The sequence below is a fragment of the Labeo rohita genome, unplaced genomic scaffold, assembly GCF_022985175.1.
Source record: "Labeo rohita strain BAU-BD-2019 unplaced genomic scaffold, IGBB_LRoh.1.0 scaffold_393, whole genome shotgun sequence".
Classification (NCBI taxonomy): domain Eukaryota; kingdom Metazoa; phylum Chordata; class Actinopteri; order Cypriniformes; family Cyprinidae; genus Labeo; species Labeo rohita.
Window position 1 is genome coordinate 16125 of NW_026129311.1, and position 20473 is coordinate 36597.

Consider the following 20473-nt stretch of genomic DNA (forward strand, 5'->3'; position numbering starts at 1 on the left):
TTTCATATATATATTTAGAACATCCAACAGTATACATGTATATGCAAGTAATTTTTCGGTGTATATGCACGTGTTTTATGTATGTATTAATAAGCGAAGTGTGATTTAAATCCTACGTGGCACCTCATAAATACACACACATTCACACTCACACACACACACTGACATTCTTATCATTAAAGGGATATTCCATAGATGTAATGGTTTTTATACTGTACAAACTGTATGTTCTATCCCCTTACCCAACCCTACCCCTAAACCAGGGGTTGGCAGCTTCGGTCCTAGAGACACGCTGTCATGCAGAGTTTAGCTCTAACACTAGTCAAACACACTTGAACAAGCTAATCAATGTATTCAGGATCATTAGAGAGATACAGGCAGGATTTTTTCAGGGTTGGAGCTAAACTGTGCAGGACAGCGGCTCTCTAGGACCGAACTTGCCTACCCTGTAGAATATTTTCATTAATCTTGAATCAATATAAAACAGAATTATGCCTATGCATAAGAGAAAAATATTCTACTATTACCAATTGACTGTGTGTAGCAACTCTGTGCAGTGAGCTTAGAACAAAGAGGGCTATTTAAAACTTGAAAAATACTCATTTATGACCTTTAATAAAGGTCTATCTGACATCAAAACCTCTTCAGAGCAATTTATTTTGAACAAGGAAAATTCTACAACATCCCCTGCCCTATATGTACCCCTCACACAAGACAAGTCAGGAGACTTGAATAAGAGGTTGAAATCAGATCAGACCCACATGAATTAAGCTCTGATAAAGAATGCCTGTGCATTTTTCTTCCATTTTTATTGAAATTTTAACAAAACGCTTTCTCTATGTCTAGGTATGACTGCAGTAATGATAATGCAAAAACTGAGACTTCACATCAACTTTTCAAACAAAAAATATTTAAAACTTGACAAAAAGTATTCAGAGAATGAATATATGTCCAAATCCATAACCTAATAAAAGGAAGCAATTATGTCTAAAAACATCAAGCCTCTCTTGAAGCGTCTTTGAGACTTTGCCACTCTGTCATTTGTTATTCTGGCTCCAGGCTTTCAGGCTGCAGTATCACTGAAGAAGGTTATAAAGCTCTGGCTTCAGCTCTGAGATCAAACCCTTCACACCTGATAGAGCTGGATCTCACAGGAAATGATCCTGGACAATCAAGAGTGAAAGAGCTCAGTGATTTACTACAGGATGAACTCTGTTCGTTAAAGACCATCAGGTGAAAAAAACCTTAAAATATTTAAAAATGATCCACAGATGTGAAATCAGCTGTATGAAAATAGACAGAAGGGTCAAATGCACCATTGTTGAATAGGAATGACATGAACTGGAATTAAATAGCAGTACAGACAACATAATTATGGCAAAAATAATCTAAAAATATAAATGATCTGAAATCCTTATCTGCTTTCTGTAGGTTTTTGAAAAGTCCTGCTGCAGAGGAAGCGTGTGAGTATCTCACTGGAGTTCTGGGTAAAAGTCCATTACTACTGAAAGAACTGGATCTGAGTGGAGATAAATTAGGAGATCTGGATGGGGAGAAACTCTCTGCTCTTTTGATGGACTCTCATAGCAAACTGGAGAAAATAATGTGAGTGAACATGATTTATACATTGAAACCTCTTTGATTATTCATTATTAAAGACTGTCAGTCACATGTGTAATCACATATGAAGAGCTGTTGATCTGATGTGTGTTGAATATATGCTGAATAATAATAATCAAGCATTGTGTTAGTTCAGGAAGAACACATCAGTCAAGCTCACATCAGCTGATACCGCCAACACTAACAGTATGCAATATAACTGTAATAAATATACATGATGAAAGTGGTCCTGACTGAAATGCTGTTTTTGTGTTCAGGCTCAATAATTGTGATCTGACAGAGAAAAGCTGTTCAGTTCTAGCTACTGTTCTCTCCTCCAAAACCAACCTGAAAGAGATGAACCTGAACAACAGTCGTCTGCTGGATTCAGGAGTCAAAGAGATCTGTGAGGGACTGAAGAATCCTGTGTGTGAGCTGAAGATACTGAAGTGAGTACATTTCACCAACAGCTACACTCAACACCACAGCAATGAGAGTAATATTGCAATATAAAATAAAAAAAATACGTATTTACATTAGAATTTAGATTATTTTGATGCAGAATGTCTTTACAAACACATTAAACAGGAGACTTTTCAGACACGCACTCCACTCCACAGTTGGCAACACCGGGTCCATCTAGCAGACATACGATAACATCAGCATTTTCACATCCTTTGATTGGATGATGGCCAGAGAGTGTACTAGTAGTCACTCATGTTTGATACATTTCTAAGGTTTCTTACTGCATGATATTGTTTATTTAGTACTGACCTGAATAAGATTTTTCAGATAAAAGATGTTTATAGGGTTGTCAAAAGGTACCGAGTTCGGTACTTTCGGTACTGAAATTTTAAAAACGTCCATTTCCCGCTCACATCTGAGCGCTGTTGAGCAGATTTTTAAACATCGCTGATTGGCCATAGTGTTCACGCTTAACAGACATGACTGTGATTGGCTACAATGATAAGCAATTCACGCTCCTCACCGAGCGCTCACATATAAGCACAACCAGAGCATTTTAAAGCCGCGTCTGTCAGCGGATCAGTCTATATGCAGATGTATTAGGGATCCGCTGACACACATGGCTTTAAAACGCTCTGGTTGTGCTTATATGTGAGCGCTCGGTGAGGAGCGTGAATTGCTTATCATTGTAGCCAATCACAGTCATGTCTGTTGAGCGCGTGAACACTATGGCCAATCAGCAATGTTTAAAAATCTGCTCAACAGCGCTCAAATGTGAGCGGCAAATGGACGTTTTTAAAATTTCAGTACCGAAAGTACCGAACTCGGTACCTTTTGACAACCCTAGATGTTTACATACAGTCCACAAGAGAAAATAATAGTTGAATTTAAAAAAGGACCCCGTTCAAAAGTTTACATACACTTGATTCTTTTTTTTTTTTAAGATCAACATTTTTATTCAGATTTAGTTTAACATCAGAAATGTATGTAACACAATTCACAGTTCAACTTCTGAAGAAGTATATTTATTTATTATATTTATTATTATAATTGTATTTATTATTATTTATAATATTTATTATATTCATATATTTCTGAATAAATTGGTGTGTTGGTGTAGATACATTTCTAAAACATTGACAAACGGATGTTTTTTTTTTTTTTTTTTTTTTTAAATGATGATACCCTAATGGTGTAATACATGCTAATGAAGTCTTTAAATGTGTGTGTTTTTTTTTTTTTTTTGTATGTTTGTTTTTTTGTCTTTCTGTAGACTTTCAGACTGCAGTATCACTGAAGAAGGTTATAAAGCTCTGGCTTCAGCTCTGAGATCAAACCCTTCACACCTGATAGAGCTGGATCTCACAGGAAATGATCCTGGACAATCAGGAGTGAAGGAGCTCAATGATTTACTACAGGATCCAAACTGTCAACTCAAGACACTGAGGTAAAATGTGATGAAATAATGTAAAACAAATGACATGCAGGCAGTTTATTTATAAAACAATATTTCATTAATACAGTTTGTAAATCCATCCCTTTCACAGTGTTTCAGAGTCAGATGTTGTTTTTCACCAAGTTTATTTAAGGAATGAAGTTTCTTCATCTTCTCTTCTGCAGGTTTTTGGGTCCTGCTGCAGATGAAGCCTGTCAGTATGTGACTGGAATTGTGGGTAAAAACCCGTTACTCCTGAGAGAGCTGAATCTGAGTGAACATGAACTAGGAGACACACGAGTGAATCAGATCGCTGCTCTACTGCAGGATAAACACTGTCAACTCAACACACTGATGTATGTTTTTTATTGTTGCAAGTACACTTGTGACTTTGTATCTTTGTGAAAAACCATATGTGATTGTCATCATCATCATCATCATCACCAGTATTTGTCAACTGTCAGCTAAAACATACTGGTAAATATTAAGATTAAAACTGAACTGTGTTTTCTGTTTATGCAGTCTGAATAACAACTGTATCACAGAAGGAGATTGTCATGTTCTGGCTGCAGCTCTAAATTCAAACCCTTCAAATCTGACAGAGCTGGATCTGAGTGAGAATAAACTAGGAAACCCAGGAATGAAGATCATCTTGACTCTGTTTGAAAATGTACAGTGTAGACTGGAAAAGCTGAAGTAAGTATTTTAAAAGTGTATCCCATTAATTACCCAGACTGTAGTGACCCACCACAGTTTCATGAATTTGAAAATATTTTTACACTTGTCATCAGGACTGCACAATTAATCAAAATAAAGTTGAAAATTGTGACTTGGTGCAGTTATCAAATCACAAAAGGCTGCAATTGAATTGAATATATAGTCTGCAGTGTCACATGCTTAAAAGCTTAAAAGTGCATTTACATGTGAGCAGATAATGAGTTAGTATTAAAACTTCAACCAGTACCCTCCAACATTTAGCATCAGCACACTGGAAAAGAAGTGACATGTCTTAAAAGTACAACTCTATTGTTTTCTGTGTGTGTTCAAACACTGTAGCATCACTCAAAATCTGTAGGTGACTATTACCTACAACACAACTCATGTAGTTTCCCATTAAATTGCATTAACAATAATTTGGGACAAATGTTAGTGTGTACTGACTTCACTCTGTTGGAAACTCAGAAGCGAATACCAGGAGACTCTTGGGTATCTTCAGCAGAATTCTTTATTGAGAACGCGCTGCGTAGCTCTGCAGTCATCAAAAGTCTAAATAAATCTCAGCACAGCAGAGTATATAGGTTTGAAGGAGGAGGAGTACATAGAGGTGGAATCAATCTAAACAAAGCATGCAAATGCAGTACAGGAAATCAGCCCAGTAAAAGATTTTTCCCAGCCTTGATCTATTTAGCATACAAAATAGTCCCACAACCGTTCATTTGTTCTTAACGTGTTTCACCTTTAGTAACAACAAATCAAAACGGACACATTTACACGGAAAAAGACATCAGAAAAGCAGCGTGCACACTCGGTTAAAAATGAAAGGCTGTCAACTGACACAGGAAGCATCGCCAGATTCTAGAGTCAAAAGCTTGTCCACAGTTTAGTAAACGTTGGTAACCTCTTTAAGTTATTCTTGTATTGTACTGACTGCTTTGGTGCGTTGCAATACGGTAGGGCATTGTTTTGATGCTTATCCGAAAAAGTTTTTTTCTTTTGCTTTTTTCCCCCATTTTTTTTTTTTTTTTTTCCATGCTTAGAGCAGAACTACTATGGGTCATTCATTCATAATTTTACTTGCTAAGGGCAATTCTCATTTCTGATATTAATAGCATCATCTAGTGGTCTGTTATTTTACGACAAAAACCACTACAACTGATTACAGACAGCTGCAGCGGGTGCTGTCAGTCGTCTTGAAGTAATAAAATATGATGACATTCATATTTTGTGTTAAATTATTTACATATGTGGCAAGCAGCCGTATAATAACCAAGATAATTTGACAGTGGGGTCTTGTATCACCCTGAAAATGTTTCTTTTTACATAAAAATCTAGAGATGTACAGAAATGAAAATTCTTAGCTGAAACTGAAACTTTGTAATAATTATTTATTATTTTATTAATTAATATAGTCATTTTGTAAGACTTTTTAATTTAACTCAATACTATTAATGATACTGAATAAAAACTAAATAGCCAATAAAATAACCACGTTTATTGAAAGTAACAATAAAATTGGACAGAAAATATGAATATTAAATCTCGATATATTTTTTATTCAGTTCTATGAAACAGAATCAGATATAACTTTTTTGACTAATTATCAAAATAATGTATAGTCCTACAAAGCTATTATTATCAGAGCGTGTGAGCAGAGCAAACAGTCACGAGAGAGTCATTTTATCAGTGTTGTTCAGTACAGCAGCACTACAGCATGTTACAGCACAGTATGAGACGCTATCGCAAACAGGAACAAGTATACATAGACATTTTCTGTCGGCGCGTTATTTGAGCGGACATTGTATGTCTGTTGAGCACGAGTGGATCATTCATATGGGCCGTGAGCAACTCAACGGAACACATTCATAGAGCGGAGTATTGAGCGGAGCGTCACACATTGAGTGGTGTGACTGAATACTGCCGGACTGCGCGGCAGATATTTTTGGCCGTTTATCTCTTTCGAATTTCTATAAAAATCGTCTGTACACTAGCCTTGCCGCGCCTCCCTTATCATAACTCCGCGCCCCCCCAGTTTGGGAACCACTGCGCTAACTGATCGTTACTTTAAAAATCAAACAAACAAACAAACCATATATATATATATCAGTGGCGGCTACTGGTCTGTCAAATAGGGGAAGCTCATTTTCGGTCTACATCATAAAATTGTCTATTTATTTATTCACAAGAATGTGCCTTATTGTCATAAGTGAGTCACAATGCAAACAATCGTAAAAAAAAAAAGCTTTAGTTTTATTATGCAAAATATGATGTATTTTTTCTTTTAGTCAGATGCTACTATATAGTATAAATATTTTGCAATTTAAATAAGGTTATTATGGAGATTTATTTATTTATTTATAAAGTATTTTAATAGAAATATAAGGTTTCATTATGTTATGTTAAAATTTTTCAAGATTACTAATATATATATATATATATATATATATATATATATATATTAATTTATAGTCATCCTCCATGTTAATATTTAATGTAGTCATCTATATATATATATTGATTACTACATTAAATATTAACATGAATGAATGAATGAACGATCTAAAAAAAATATTAAACTCTGTAAAAGTGAAACAAGGAATGTGGTGTATAATTGTGTGAAATGTATGATGAAAATCAAGCAATTTCGCCAAGCAAATATAAAGAAATAGGTTTTTCAGCAGTTTTTATTTCGACTGAACTTGAGAAATCCGCGATGGGACTGAGCGCGAATAGCTTCAGCGATTCCTTATAGTACAAAATCGCTGTCAGTCAAAAGGAGATGCAATCTTTCGACAGACCCTCCAATCATCACGCAGAAGCTCGGCGTCCAGGCCAGCCCACTCCTCATTTGCTCCTCATTCACCCCCAGAGACGCTGAGCGTCCTAATTTGGGACATAATCGCAGCGTTTATCCAATGACCGTCTAGTTTCAAAGCACTAAAAAAACGTTCAAAGCAGCCGCATTGAAGTCAATGGACGCTGGGCTTCAACGGGGAAATGCACTGTGACGCTACGGGAATGTATGAGAAGAAAATCAAGTCAGCCGACCTGCTATATCTAACTGATTCTGAACGAACTCGTCTTTGAGATGAACGTTTTCTAACGCATTTTAGTCAATAAAATGTTAATACAATAGTACATAATTTGACCATTAATTTTGTGACATTATGGGGGAAGCTGAGCTTCCCTTGCAGTCTTAAAGAAATCGCCACTGATATATATATATATATATATATATATATATAACGAAAAAAAATGCTTCAAACGTTTTTTTTTTTTTTTTTTTTTCTACATTAACTTAGGCTAATAAAAGAATAAAAAGAAATATAATCACTTTGCCATATAAAACTGAACTATTTTAATAGCTGAAACAGTAGTATAAGCTGTTTTGGGAAAAGGGGGAAAAAGACTGACTCGGGCTGAGAATTCTGATAAGCTGTTAATTAATTATTTTTTTGTGAACAAAGAAAACATCATAATCATGTGTAATAAATCATAAATCATGATCATGTACCCATCTCAGTTAATGTCTTAATTAAGGTGTTGTTCATCCATGAAGTCATGAATCAAAGACTTTGAATTCATGTTAGTTCCTGATAATTCATGACACATTAATGCATGAATTTATGCATGAATTCATGGTAATTCATGTACCCTTACCATAAAGTGTTACCCAGATTTAATATAAAATATATTTTAATCTAAGATGTGATTTTGGTTTTAGTGTTGTTGTTGTTTTTAATGGTTCTTTTGGCTAGTAGAAGTTCTGAATTGCTGTTAAATGTAAAAAAAAAATAATAATAATAAAATAAATAAATAAATAAACAAAAATAAAAGTTATTTTGCACTTATAGCATTAATTTGGAAGGTTCACTTCATTTTATGTTCAATTTCCAACATTTTTTTGGCAGATGATGTTAACAATTTCACCATATTTGTGCAATAAAGTGTTTATAAACCTGTTGTGAACTAAACACAGAAACGTAAAGGTCACTGTGTAGTTTTCCATCAAAATAAAAGCCTGAGGGCTTAACATTCAAAAGTAAAGAAATTAAGACAATTTAAGACTTGTATCATTCCTTCCTTCAAAACTGAAATCCTTCTCCAAGCTGCTTGTTCTATGTAGCATTGGAAGTATGGTTTAGGCTTAAATATTGTACTGTAAAATACAAAATATTATTATAATTATCTTTTTTTTTTTTTTAAATTTTACAGTATGATTATCATGAAAATCTCATATTGCTGGATAAAAGAAGTAGCTAAAGCTGCTATTTGTGTGATTGTATGTTTGGCTTAATTTTTGTTCTCTCTTCTACAGGTTAAAGTGCATCAGTATTACAGATGAAGGTTGTGCTGCTCTGGCATCAGCGTTTCATTCAAACCTCAGAGAGCTGGATCTGAGCAGGAATCAAATAGGAGACTCTGGAGTGACAGAAATCTCCAGTCTGCTGAGAAATTCACAGTGCACACTACAGATACTCAGGTCTGAATTTGGTTAATCTAAACATGAATCAATGTAAAGCTCCAGCTGGTCTGTAAACTGATGCTGTGTCACAAGGAATGGGTCAGTAATGTGAAATTGGTGTGTTGGTGTAGATACATTTATAAAATAATGACAAACAGATTGTTTTTTTGAGATGATGGAAAATGTTAATATTCTAATAGTTTAATAAATGCTAATTAAGTCTTGTTTTAATGTGTTTGTTTGTCTTTCTATAGACTTTCAGACTGCAGTATCACTGAAGAAGGTTATAAAGCTCTGGCTTCAGCTCTGAGATCAAACCCTTCACACCTGATAGAGCTGGATCTCACAGGAAATGATCCTGGACAATCAGGAGTGAAGGAGCTCAATGATTTACTACAGGATCCAAACTGTCAACTCAAGACACTGAGGTAAAACGTGATGAAATAATGCAAAATAAATTGACATGCAGGCAGTTTATTTATAAAACAATATTTCATTAATACAGTTTGTAAATCCATCCCTTTCACAGTGTTTCAGAGTCAGATGTTGTTTTTTTAACCAAGTTTATTTATAAAGTGAAGTTTCTTCATCTTCTCTTCTGCAGGTTTTTGGGTCCTGCTGCAGATGAAGCCTGTCAGTATGTGACTGGAATTGTGGGTAAAAACCCGTTACTCCTGAGAGAACTGAATCTGAGTGAACATGAACTAGGAGACACACGAGTGAATCAGATCGCTGCTCTACTGCAGGATAAACACTGTCAACTCAACACACTGATGTATGTTTTTTTATTGTTGCAAGTACACTTGTGACTTTTGTAATGTGATTGTCATCATCATCATCATCATCACCAGTATTTGTCAACTGTCAGCTAAAACATACTGGTAAATATTAAGATTAAAACTGAACTGTGTTTTCTCTTTATGCAGTCTGAATAACAACTGTATCACAGAAGGAGGTTGTCATGTTCTGGCTGCAGCTCTAAATTCAAACCCTTCAAATCTGACAGAGCTGGATCTGAGTGAGAATAAACTAGGAAACCCAGGAATGAAGATCATCTTGACTCTGTTTGAAAATGTACAGTGTAGACTGGAAAAGCTGAAGTAAGTATTTTAAAAGTGTATCCCATTAATTACCCAGACTGTAGTGACCCACCACAGTTTCATGAATTTGAAAATATTTTTACACTTGTCATCAGGACTGCACAATTAATCAAAATAAAGTTGAAAATTGTGATATGACTTAGTGCAGTTATCAAATCACAAAAGGCTGCAATTTAATTGAATATATAGTCTGCAGTGTCACATGCTTAAAAGCTTAAAAGTGCATTTACATGTGAGCAGATAATGAGTTAGTATCAATAAATCTTGTCCTTCAACCAGTACCCTCCAACATTTAGCAAAACAAAGCACACTGGAAAAGAAGAGCCATGTCTTTAAAATCTATTGTTTTCTATGTGTGTTCAAACACTGTAGCATCACTCAAAATCTGTAGGTGACTATTACCTACAACACAACTCATGTAGTTTCCCATTAAATTGCATTAACAATAATTTGGGACAAATGTTAGTGTGTACTGACTTCACTCTGTTGGAAACTCAGAAGCGAATACCAGGAGACTCTTGGGTATCTTCAGCAGAATTCTTTTTTCTAGCTCTGCAGTCATCAAAAGTCTAAATAAATCTCAGCACAGCAGAGTATATAGGTTTGAAGGAGGAGGAACATAGAGGTGGAATCAATCTAAACAAAGCATGCAAATGCAGTACAGGAAATCAGCCCAGTAAAAGATTTTTCCCAGCCTTGATCTATTTAGCATACAAAATAGTCCCACAATGGCTGTCATTTGTTCTTAACGTGTTTCACCTTTGTAACAACAAATCAAAACGGCATTTGGAAAAGACATCAGAAAAGCAGGTGCACACTTGGTTAAAAATGAAAGGCTGTCAACTGACACAGGAAGCATGCCAGATTCTAGAGTCAAAAGCTTGTCCACATTTTAAACGTTGGTAACCTCTTTACAGTTATTCTTGTATTGTACTGACTGCTTTGGTGTGTTGCAATACGATAGGGCATTGTTTTGATGCTTATCTGAAAAAGATTTAACATGAATTTGGAAGGTTCACTTTATTTTACATTCATCTAATTTCCAACATTTTTTGGCAGATGATGTTAACAGATTTCAACATATTTGTGCAATAAAGTGTTTATAAACCTGTTGTGAACTAAACACAGAAATGTAAAGGTCCCTGTGTAGTTTTCCATCAAAATAAAAGCCTGAGGGCTTAACATTCAAAAGTAAAGAAATTAAGACAATTTAAGACTTGTATCATTCCTTTCTTCAAAACGGAAATCCTTCTCCAAGCTGTTTGTTCTATGTAGCATTGGAAGTATGGTTTAGGCTTAAATATTGTACTGTAAAATACAAAATATTATAATTTTCATTTTTTTTATTTCACAGTATGATTATCAGGCAAATCTAATATTGCTAGATAAAAGAAGTAGCTAAAGCTGCTATTTGTATAATTGTATGTATGGCTTAATTTTTGTTCTGTCTTCTACAGGTTAAAGTGCATCAGTATTACAGATGAAGGTTGTGCTGCTCTGGCATCAGCGTTTCATTCAAACCTCAGAGAGCTGGATCTGAGCAGGAATCAAATAGGAGACTCTGGAGTGACAGAAATCTCCAGTCTGCTGAGAAATTCACAGTGCACACTACAGATACTCAGGTCTGAATTTGGTTAATCTAAACATGAATCAATGTAAAGCTCCAGCTGGTCTGTAAACTGGTGCTGTGTCACAAGGAATGAGTCAGTAATGTGAAATTGGTGTGTTGGTGTAGATACATTTATAAAATAATGACAAACAGATTGTGTTTTTGAGATGATGGAAAATGTTAATATTCTAATAGTTTAATAAATGCTAATTAAGTCTTGTTTTAATGTGTTTGTTTGTCTTTCTATAGACTTTCAGACTGCAGTATCACTGAAGAAGGTTATAAAGCTCTGGCTTCAGCTCTGAGATCAAACCCTTCACACCTGATAGAGCTGGATCTCACAGGAAATGATCCTGGACAATCAGGAGTGAAGGAGCTCAGTGATTTACTACAGGATGGACTCTGTTCAGTAAAGACCATCAGGTGAAAAAAAAAAACTTAAAATATTTAAAAATGAACCACAGATGTGAAATCAGCTGTATGAAAACAGATAGAAGGGTCAAATGCACCATTGTTGAATAGGAATGACATGAACTGGAAATAAATAGTAGTTCAGAGAAATTCAACAGACACACAACAGAATTTGTGGCAAAAAAAATTAAAAAATATACAAATCCTTATCTGCTTCCTGTAGGTTTTTGAAAAGTCCTGCTGCAGAGGAAGCGTGTGAGTATCTCACTGGAGTTCTGGGTAAAAGTCCATTACTACTGAAAGAACTGGATCTGAGTGGAGATAAATTAGGAGATCTGGATGGGGAGAAACTCTCTGCTCTTTTGATGGACTCTCATAGCAAACTGGAGAAAATAATGTGAGTGAACATGATTTATACATTGAAACCTCTTTGATTATTCATTATTAAAGACTGTCAGTCACATGTGTAATCACATATGAAGAGCTGTTGATCTGATGTGTGTTGAATATATGCTGAATAATAATAATCAAGCATTGTGTTAGTTCAGGAAGAACACATCAGTCAAGCTCACATCAGCTGATACCGCCAACACTAACAGTATGCAATATAACTGTAATAAATATACATGATGAAAGTGGTCCTGACTGAAATGCTGTTTTTGTGTTCAGGCTGAATAATTGTGATCTGACAGAGAAAAGCTGTTCAGTTCTAGCTACTGTTCTCTCCTCCAAAACCATCCTGAAAGAGATGAACCTGAACAACAGTCGTCTGCTGGATTCAGGAGTCAAAGAGATCTGTGAGGGACTGAAGAATCCTGTGTGTGAGCTGAAGATACTGAAGTGAGTACATTTCACCAACAGCTACACTCAACACCACAGCAATGAGATCAATATTGCACATTGGTTGATGATGGGAGTTGTTTTTGGCAGCCTGTTGTAATTTTAGTTTTAGTCTAGTCTTTGTGTGAAGCTGTCATTTTAGTTTATATTAGTTTTAGTCACGTTCATAGGTTGTTTTTTTTTTTTTTTTTTTCTTAGTCTAGTCAAGTTTCAGTCAACTAAAAAAATCTGAGCATTTTAGTCTTTAGTCAGAATTACCCATGACTATTTTCGTCTAGTTTTAGTCGCCAAAAGCTGATGACATTTAGTCTAGGTTTAGTCAATGAAAATTGTTTTTTAGCCTCTTTTTAGTAATGCAATTCTATTTAACCCAGTCAATATAGTATAAGTACCTAGTAGTATAGACAAAACCAAAATTTTCTTTTAGCCAAACCCAGTTCAAACAAGGATATCTTATTATATTATTGTTACCTTATAGACTCAAGAATACATCCATTCCAGACACAGAAGATGCTCTGATTTGGATTTACAACATTTATTTTACCAACAAATCATGTTAGAAGTACACACACATAAATTTAAATAAAATAAATAAAAACAATAAATAAAATAAAATAAAATAAAATAGACATGACAAAAATAAATAAATAAATAAATTAAAAAAAATCACATGACAATGACAAAAAAATGAATACATTCAAATTTAACAAAGAGAAACAAGGTGCTTGAATGCTCAAGCTGCAATAACATACTAAACTTCTTTCGCTTCTTTGTACATTTTGTCAATCAAGTTAAAATTTTATGTCTTTTTGGCACTTTGAACTTTTTGTCCATTTTTGCCATAATGATGGCAATGAACTCCTCAGCTTCGACAATTTGTGCTCTCCCCTCCTCTTGGCTCTGTGGCAAAGAAATCCTGAGCACTAGTTGGCTTGTCCATCTTCTTGGGTGGGACTTGCTTCACTGGTGCTATTTCTGGAATCTAGCACAGGAACAGATACAATGTCAGGACAGATGCAGCCTCTGGAAAATCGAACTGAAAAATCTAACTGTTGTAAATATTAAGTAGCATAAATTCTTGCTAACCATAGTAAATCAACCTCTTGTGACGTCACAAAGCTCTCAAAACAAACCAGCGTTGACAGTATATTTGAATGTGTTTAATTGGGATAGAGACGACACCTTCACTATACAGGCATTTGCAGCTATAATAAAACCATGGTTAATTTTCGTAAGGGTTAATATGGTTTTCTTGTATTTAACCCTCAGATATTGCTTACTTATAATGTAACCATACAGCTTAACTATTTTTCAGTTAAATAAAAGTTCTATATTTTAGTTCAGTAATGTTCATTTAATATTTTAAGGAGATCATTTAGTACTAAATATATTTGTCCAATAATTATGGTCCATTAATGACTTAAAATACATATATTTTTATATTTATATTACTTATATTAAAATTAGTGTAGTTGTAACGAAGGACGACTGAGAGGTGGATCCAATTGCAAGCTTTATTGATAGACGTAGTCACAACAGGCAGGGTCAGAAACGGCAAACAGAAACATCCAAGATAATCTGAAAGAATAATCCAATAGACAGGCGAAAAGGTCGCGGCAGGCAGCAAGGGTCGATAAACGCAGAAACAATCCAAGGTCAAAAAACACAAAGACTAGGCTAAGGAAAAACAAGAACAAGGAACACAGGAAACGTTAAAGGCTAAACAACAATTAGCAAACACAAGGGGGGAGGAGTGGCCTTTTATATCAAACACAAGGGGTCACATGACAAAACTAACCAATGGGAAACGGACACCTGGAACAGTGGAACCAATAAGCACATGACACACAGGCAAGAGTGAAACCAGGTAGGTTGAGTGGACACAAAACAAAAGAGAGTTCATACCGGAGTGCCCTCTAGTGGGGTTCAAGGGCACTCCGTAACAGTAGTATTTAAGGTTAAATAGAGAAAAGGGTTTTAAATTCCAATGCAAAGAGGCAAATTACAGTCATTTTATGGTCGTAAACAAAAAAATAATTTTGATTTGTAATGCCACGGTTTACCCACTAGGTACCTGTATGGCTCTTTACGAAATATACATGCATCTAGAATATTGCAGGTCATACCTGCTTTCTTATTTTTTAAGTTTTTCATTTGAATAAATATTTAGAAATGATTAAACTATATTTTTAAATGTAAAATTTAAAAAGTTCATAACTTACATCCTTTTTTAATGATACTTGTATAAGTACACACAATCAAATACTGAATTTAAACCAAGTTTAAAATGGAGCTAAAAAAGGCATTCAGCTGCATTTTTATCCCTTTATAAGTACAGTATATACATATAAATAGAAAAAAAAGCTGAACTTAAAAGTTGGCAACCCTGAGTCTCGTTTTTATTCGTCAATAATATTGCATTATACATTTAATTATAGTCATGGTCACATGACCAGCATTTACATTGTGTCTTGTCTCGTTTTCGTCACGTGATAAAGGTTCGTTGACGACGATATTTACTCATAATTTTTGTTGACGAAAGCAACACTACATAAGGGTCCATTTTTAAAAAATTGAGATTTATACATAAATCAACATCTGAAAGCTGAGTTAATAATCGTTCCATGGATGTGGTTTGTTATGATACAACAATATTTGAAGAGTTTGGTTCCAAAACGCGATAAACGCCATGTTTTACAAAATTGAGTTCCTGCTAAAATCAGTATTGTATCTGGTCGGTATTGAAAAGGCACTTTTTAATTTTAAAACGATATCCGCCGTGTTATTCTGTCATGTTTTCTCCCTTTTTTCCAAGCCGCGACAAACGCCAGTCTCCCTTCTCTGCAAAATGCGATACATCCGCTCAGCCAATCACAGCGCAGCATTTTACGCATTATAAACAGTAAAGGCGGCGCTTTGAATACACCCAGCATTCTAGTTTTCAACGTTGCGTAATGTATCACAGACATATCTGACGAATCCTTTCATAAACAAAGTGTAGAGACAGTGTAAATAGGAGATTCACTGTGCAGTGATTATAATTTTGTGAGATTGCGATGAACTAAGATGAGTGACTGCTTAAAGGGATTTTAAGGGAGTTTGTTAATATTAATATTAAGTGACTTACATTGTCTGACTATAACACTATTGCCTGATTTTGCTCTATTTCATCGTCAAAAATAGTTTGAAATAAAGTCACAACTGAGCCGCTGCGCATCTCCATTCAAACACAGCGGTGTTTCGTTTAGGAATGAACGTGCGTTTTCTAGTGAGTCAATGAATCAATTACCCATTCATAAAAATAATCACTTGCTTTATTCCTGAATTAATCAGCCCTTCGAACGAATCAAATGAATGACATGTTTCAGAAATTAAATCAGTGACTTACCGCCAGTTACTGGCAGTATTAGTTTCATTTTTATCTTCTTTTTAGTTATTAAAATCATTTAATATTTCTGTTCAAAATTGTATATTTAAAACATTAATCTCAACAAGTTTATGAATTTGATTGCACTTATGCCATCTCTTTCCATCACTTATACTTTCTCTAAAAAGAAAAGAGTTTTTATAATAAATCGTTGAAAAATCAAAATCTGGATTTGATTTTTTTTAATGTTATTATAACCTAAAGATGCTATGTGAAAGTTTAAAATAGAAAATAGTGGTTTTCATCTTGCCACTTTCTTGGTAAAGAAAACACATTTTTACTCAAATTAATCCAAATGGATTTATAGCATTTTGGAACCAAACTCTTCATTTGTCTGCGATACAACTATTTGAAAATCTGGAATCTGTGGGTGCAAAAAAAAAAAAAATGCGAAAATCACATTTAAAGTTGTACAAAAGAGGTTCTTAGCAATGTATATTACTAATAAAAAGTTAAGAAATGTAGAAAATATCTACATGGAACATGATCTTTACTTAAAGGAGAAGTCCACTTCCAGAACAACAATTTACAGATAATGTACTCACTCCCTTGTCATCCAAGATGTTCATGTCTTTCTTCAGTCTTAAATAAATTGTTTTTTTGTGGAAAACATTTCTGCATTTTTCTCCATATAATGGACTGATATGGTGCCCCGATTTTGACCTTCCAAAATGCAGTTTAAATGCGGTTGTAAATGATCCCAGCCGAGGAAGAAGGGTCTCATTTAGCGAAACGATCGTTATTTTCATAAAAATAATACAATTTATATACTTTTTAATGTCAAACACTTGTCTTGTCTTGCTCTCCCTGAACTCTGCGTATTCTGACTCAAGACAGTTAGAGTATGTCGAAAAACTCAGACAATAAATTGATACATTCGATTTTATTCTGACTTACTCTGAAATGATTTTCTCAAGTAAGTGAAGGTGTATGTTACTGCACAAATGTGTCCAGGGTTAAGTACATACTAGATCTCAGGTTAGATGGAGCATGGGGCACATCAGGTGAGATTCCAGATTTCTGACTGATTGACTTTAGTTAAGTTGTTATGCAGTTGCATTAACTATGGGGGGCTAGACAAAATACTATTGGAGTATTAGCATGGTTCGGGCATATTTCATAGTACTAGCCATAACCTCTGGTTATTGTCTCAGCTTTATTCAAGTTTTATTCAAGATTTAGTGATTCCTCACCTTTTTTGAGACTTTATTCAAAAGCCTAGCAACTAAATCATTTTCTCACCCACTGATATATTTGTTATTAAAACCCTCCACACATCACTTTTGGCCACGGTTGTGTTTGGTGGGGTTAGTGGCACAATATTTAAGACCCTGCTTACTGTGTCATCACCGCTGCATTGCTGCAATTTTCCTACTTTTATTTCTGCAGTTAAAGTATTGATTTGTAGAGTGGAATAAGTTATTATGTTTCTTACTTGGTCAGTTACAAAAAAATTGCTTGATGATCAAGTTTGTATCGTTTTATCAATCCCATATCATCATATAACTCCAATATATCATATGTTCATTGGAATGTGTGTGTGTCTCCTCCTCTTTGCTGCCATCTTGTTACTCCTAACTAGGTTAGGAGACATCTCCAGCTCTCTTAAATAATTTATTCTTAAATCTAGGAATAAGAGTAAAATTACGTCATTCTTAGAATTTTGACACACTTAAGACTAAGATTTCACTCTGAGAGGCTTTATAAATACGGCCCCTGGTCCATACCTTTCCCAGGAGTGGATAGCTGGAATATAAGTATACTGCAGTAAAAGGACTGAATTATAAATCTTAGAAACTAAACCACTAGAAGGAGTATTAATGTTCATCCACTCCCACAGAGGATGTGAGACACATTGGTGGCCCAAGGAAAGTTGTAGACCTTTAAAGCCTCAGTCTTATATATAAAAAGAAAGAAAATCCAGGTAAACAATCGTGAAATTAAAAGAGTTAAGAATAAGTGACGATACTATATCCCAGATGACAGAAATGAATTCAGGGGGAATTCTGTCACTACCTGGAGCTTTGTTCTTTGTCATGGAGTCTAGAGACAGTTTCAGTTCATCTAGTGACAGTGGGACTGTATGAGCCATTATTTGTCAATATAGTGACACCTGCTGGTGAAGGACTGTCACTAAAGATTGTTTAAATCGTGTCCCTAGTAAATGATGTAATGAGCTTGTGGAACTGTGGAAGACACCAGCAGATGTAAGGTTTCAATTGGTGCTAAAAGTTTTGTTTGTGGACAACGCCAATACTAATTGTTTAATATATATGTTTTTTTTTTCTTTCTTTTTCTTCTTGAGAATAAACTAAGTCATCATCGTATCAAACCATCTCGTCATTGCAGCATTATTGAATTCACTGTAAGGGCGTCCAAACAAGTGACTAAGAAATCACGCTTTGGTCACTACACAAGTTGAAACCTTCTGCGTTGAAGGAAAGAACACTGGAATAAAGTTTGCCTCGTTTGAGTTGTTGGACTGATTTTGGATATTTTTGGAACATTTACTAAGACGTCCAACAAGGCCATGATGCTAATGCTGGAATCGGACGGCAACCACACTTTTATGGATTGTTACACATACGTGAAGAAACATGGACTAAAGAAAAAGTGCCGTGAGTAAATGCGATGTGAATGCGATGTGAACTGTTTTAATGACTATGCAAGTGGGCATTTAGCTGTAATCCTGGATGAATATGTTGAGTTGAACGAGATTCGAAATGAGTGAAGAACAAGAACAAGAGGTTGCAGATGAAAGAAAACTTTTAAGGTTAATTGCCTCATGCAGAGGAAAACTCAGTGTTTTAACAAGAAAACGTAATGAAATAGACGCTCTTGTTGAAGCGAATGAGAGTAAAGAAACTGTTTTGCAAACATTTGGAAACGTTTAAAACCTGTCAGAGTTTACAGATTTGCAAATGACTGTGAAGAGCTTAATGAAAGATGATTGTGAGAAGGAGGCAGATCACCTTGATTGATTTGAACCAAAGTTAATGAACTTCAAGGGGTTTTTGGAGAATCTTCAGACACGGTTAGATGGTAAAAAAAAAAAAAAAAAGAGTGAGCAGGAAGATTCTGTTGGGCTTAATGACAGTGCCTCACAAATGTCTCATAAGCGTGTTAAAAAAGGGTGTTCTGAAGCAGCTAGTGAGGCTACTAGTTCTGGATTATCTAAAACATCCTCTGCATCTAAATCTTCATTTGCTCGTTTAAGGGCTGAGGCTGAACGTGCTGCTCTGAGAGCAAAGGCTGCCACATTGGATGAAAAACTTGCCTTGGATGTTGAGGAAGCAAACATGGTGGCAAAATTAAAGGCCAGGAAAGAAAGACATGCATTGGAGTGTGAACTAGCTGCTGCTGAGGCCAAAGTCAAGGTTTACAAAGAAGCAAGTGAGTTAAAACCAAGGTCAATGCTGAGCTCATTCCAGTTGGAAACACCTACTGAGTATATAGCTCTTAGACAAATTCAGGATACTCAGAGAACTCAAAAGGGACACTCTTCATCCAAATCCAAAATAAAAATGTCATCTCCATCACTTTCAAGTGCAAACAAAGCCACTGATGAAGCTAATCATGACAGTACATCTCTCACTGTTGTTTTGAAAAAGCAAACTGAAAATAACGGAGATGTTAGTAAGACAACAGAAGTTATCCTTGCTACCGGACAGAGAAATTTAAATTTTTGATGGTGATCCTCTTCAGTATAGATCATTCATCAAAGCTTTGGAAAGAGGCATAGAAAGTAAAACCGAAAACCCAGATGATAGACTGTACTACCTGCAGCAGTATACAAGAGGGCAACCCAGAAATCTTGTTAATAGTTTTCTGCACATGGATCCGCTCGTATGCTTTTTTTTTTTTTTTTTTTTTTTTTTGTGAAGCTGTTATAATACCATGCAAGATGTTGACTTTTTGAATGAACTGGAAATGCCATCAAATCTAAAAATAATCATATCAAAACTACCCTTCAAGTTACGAGATCAGTGGAGATCAGTTGTCTCTAAAATTCAAGACAAGTGCAAAAAGATAGAATTTAAGGATTTACTTGAATTCATTGAAGACCATGCAAACTTGACTTAACTGAAACAAAGGTAAACCCAAAACAAAAAGGAGCAGCTGTCAAATCTAGCAGTGGTAGAAGTAGTTTTGCTACAACAGTTGCCTTAATGTCAGAACCTAAAGGTGAAACAAAATTCAAATATAAACAGAAGTCAAAGGATGTAACATTGGAAAGTTCCTGTCTATTTTGTTCTAATGACCATACTTTGGAGACATGTGAAATATTTAAGCACAAACCTAACAATGAAAAAGTGAATTTCTTAATGAAAAGTAGAATTTGCTTTGGATGTCTCTCAAAGGGCCACTTTGTGCAAAAAACGACTGTCTTGCAACGAATGCTCAC

General features: G+C 35.0%; 1 protein-coding gene across 1 annotated transcript; it reads left to right on the forward strand.

Annotated features, from left to right (window-relative positions):
* The first annotated feature begins 696 nt into the window (after positions 1-696).
* Positions 697-19778, forward strand: LOC127160583 (ribonuclease inhibitor-like). The gene is made up of 12 exons (XM_051103219.1): positions 697-718; positions 1155-1233; positions 1432-1605; positions 1878-2048; positions 4022-4195; positions 8535-8699; positions 9608-9781; positions 11239-11403; positions 12025-12198; positions 12471-12641; positions 19286-19461; positions 19774-19778. The coding sequence occupies exons 1-12, from the start codon at positions 697-699 to the stop codon at positions 19776-19778; spliced, it is 1650 nt and encodes a 549-aa protein (XP_050959176.1).
* Positions 19779-20473: the final 695 nt, after the last annotated feature.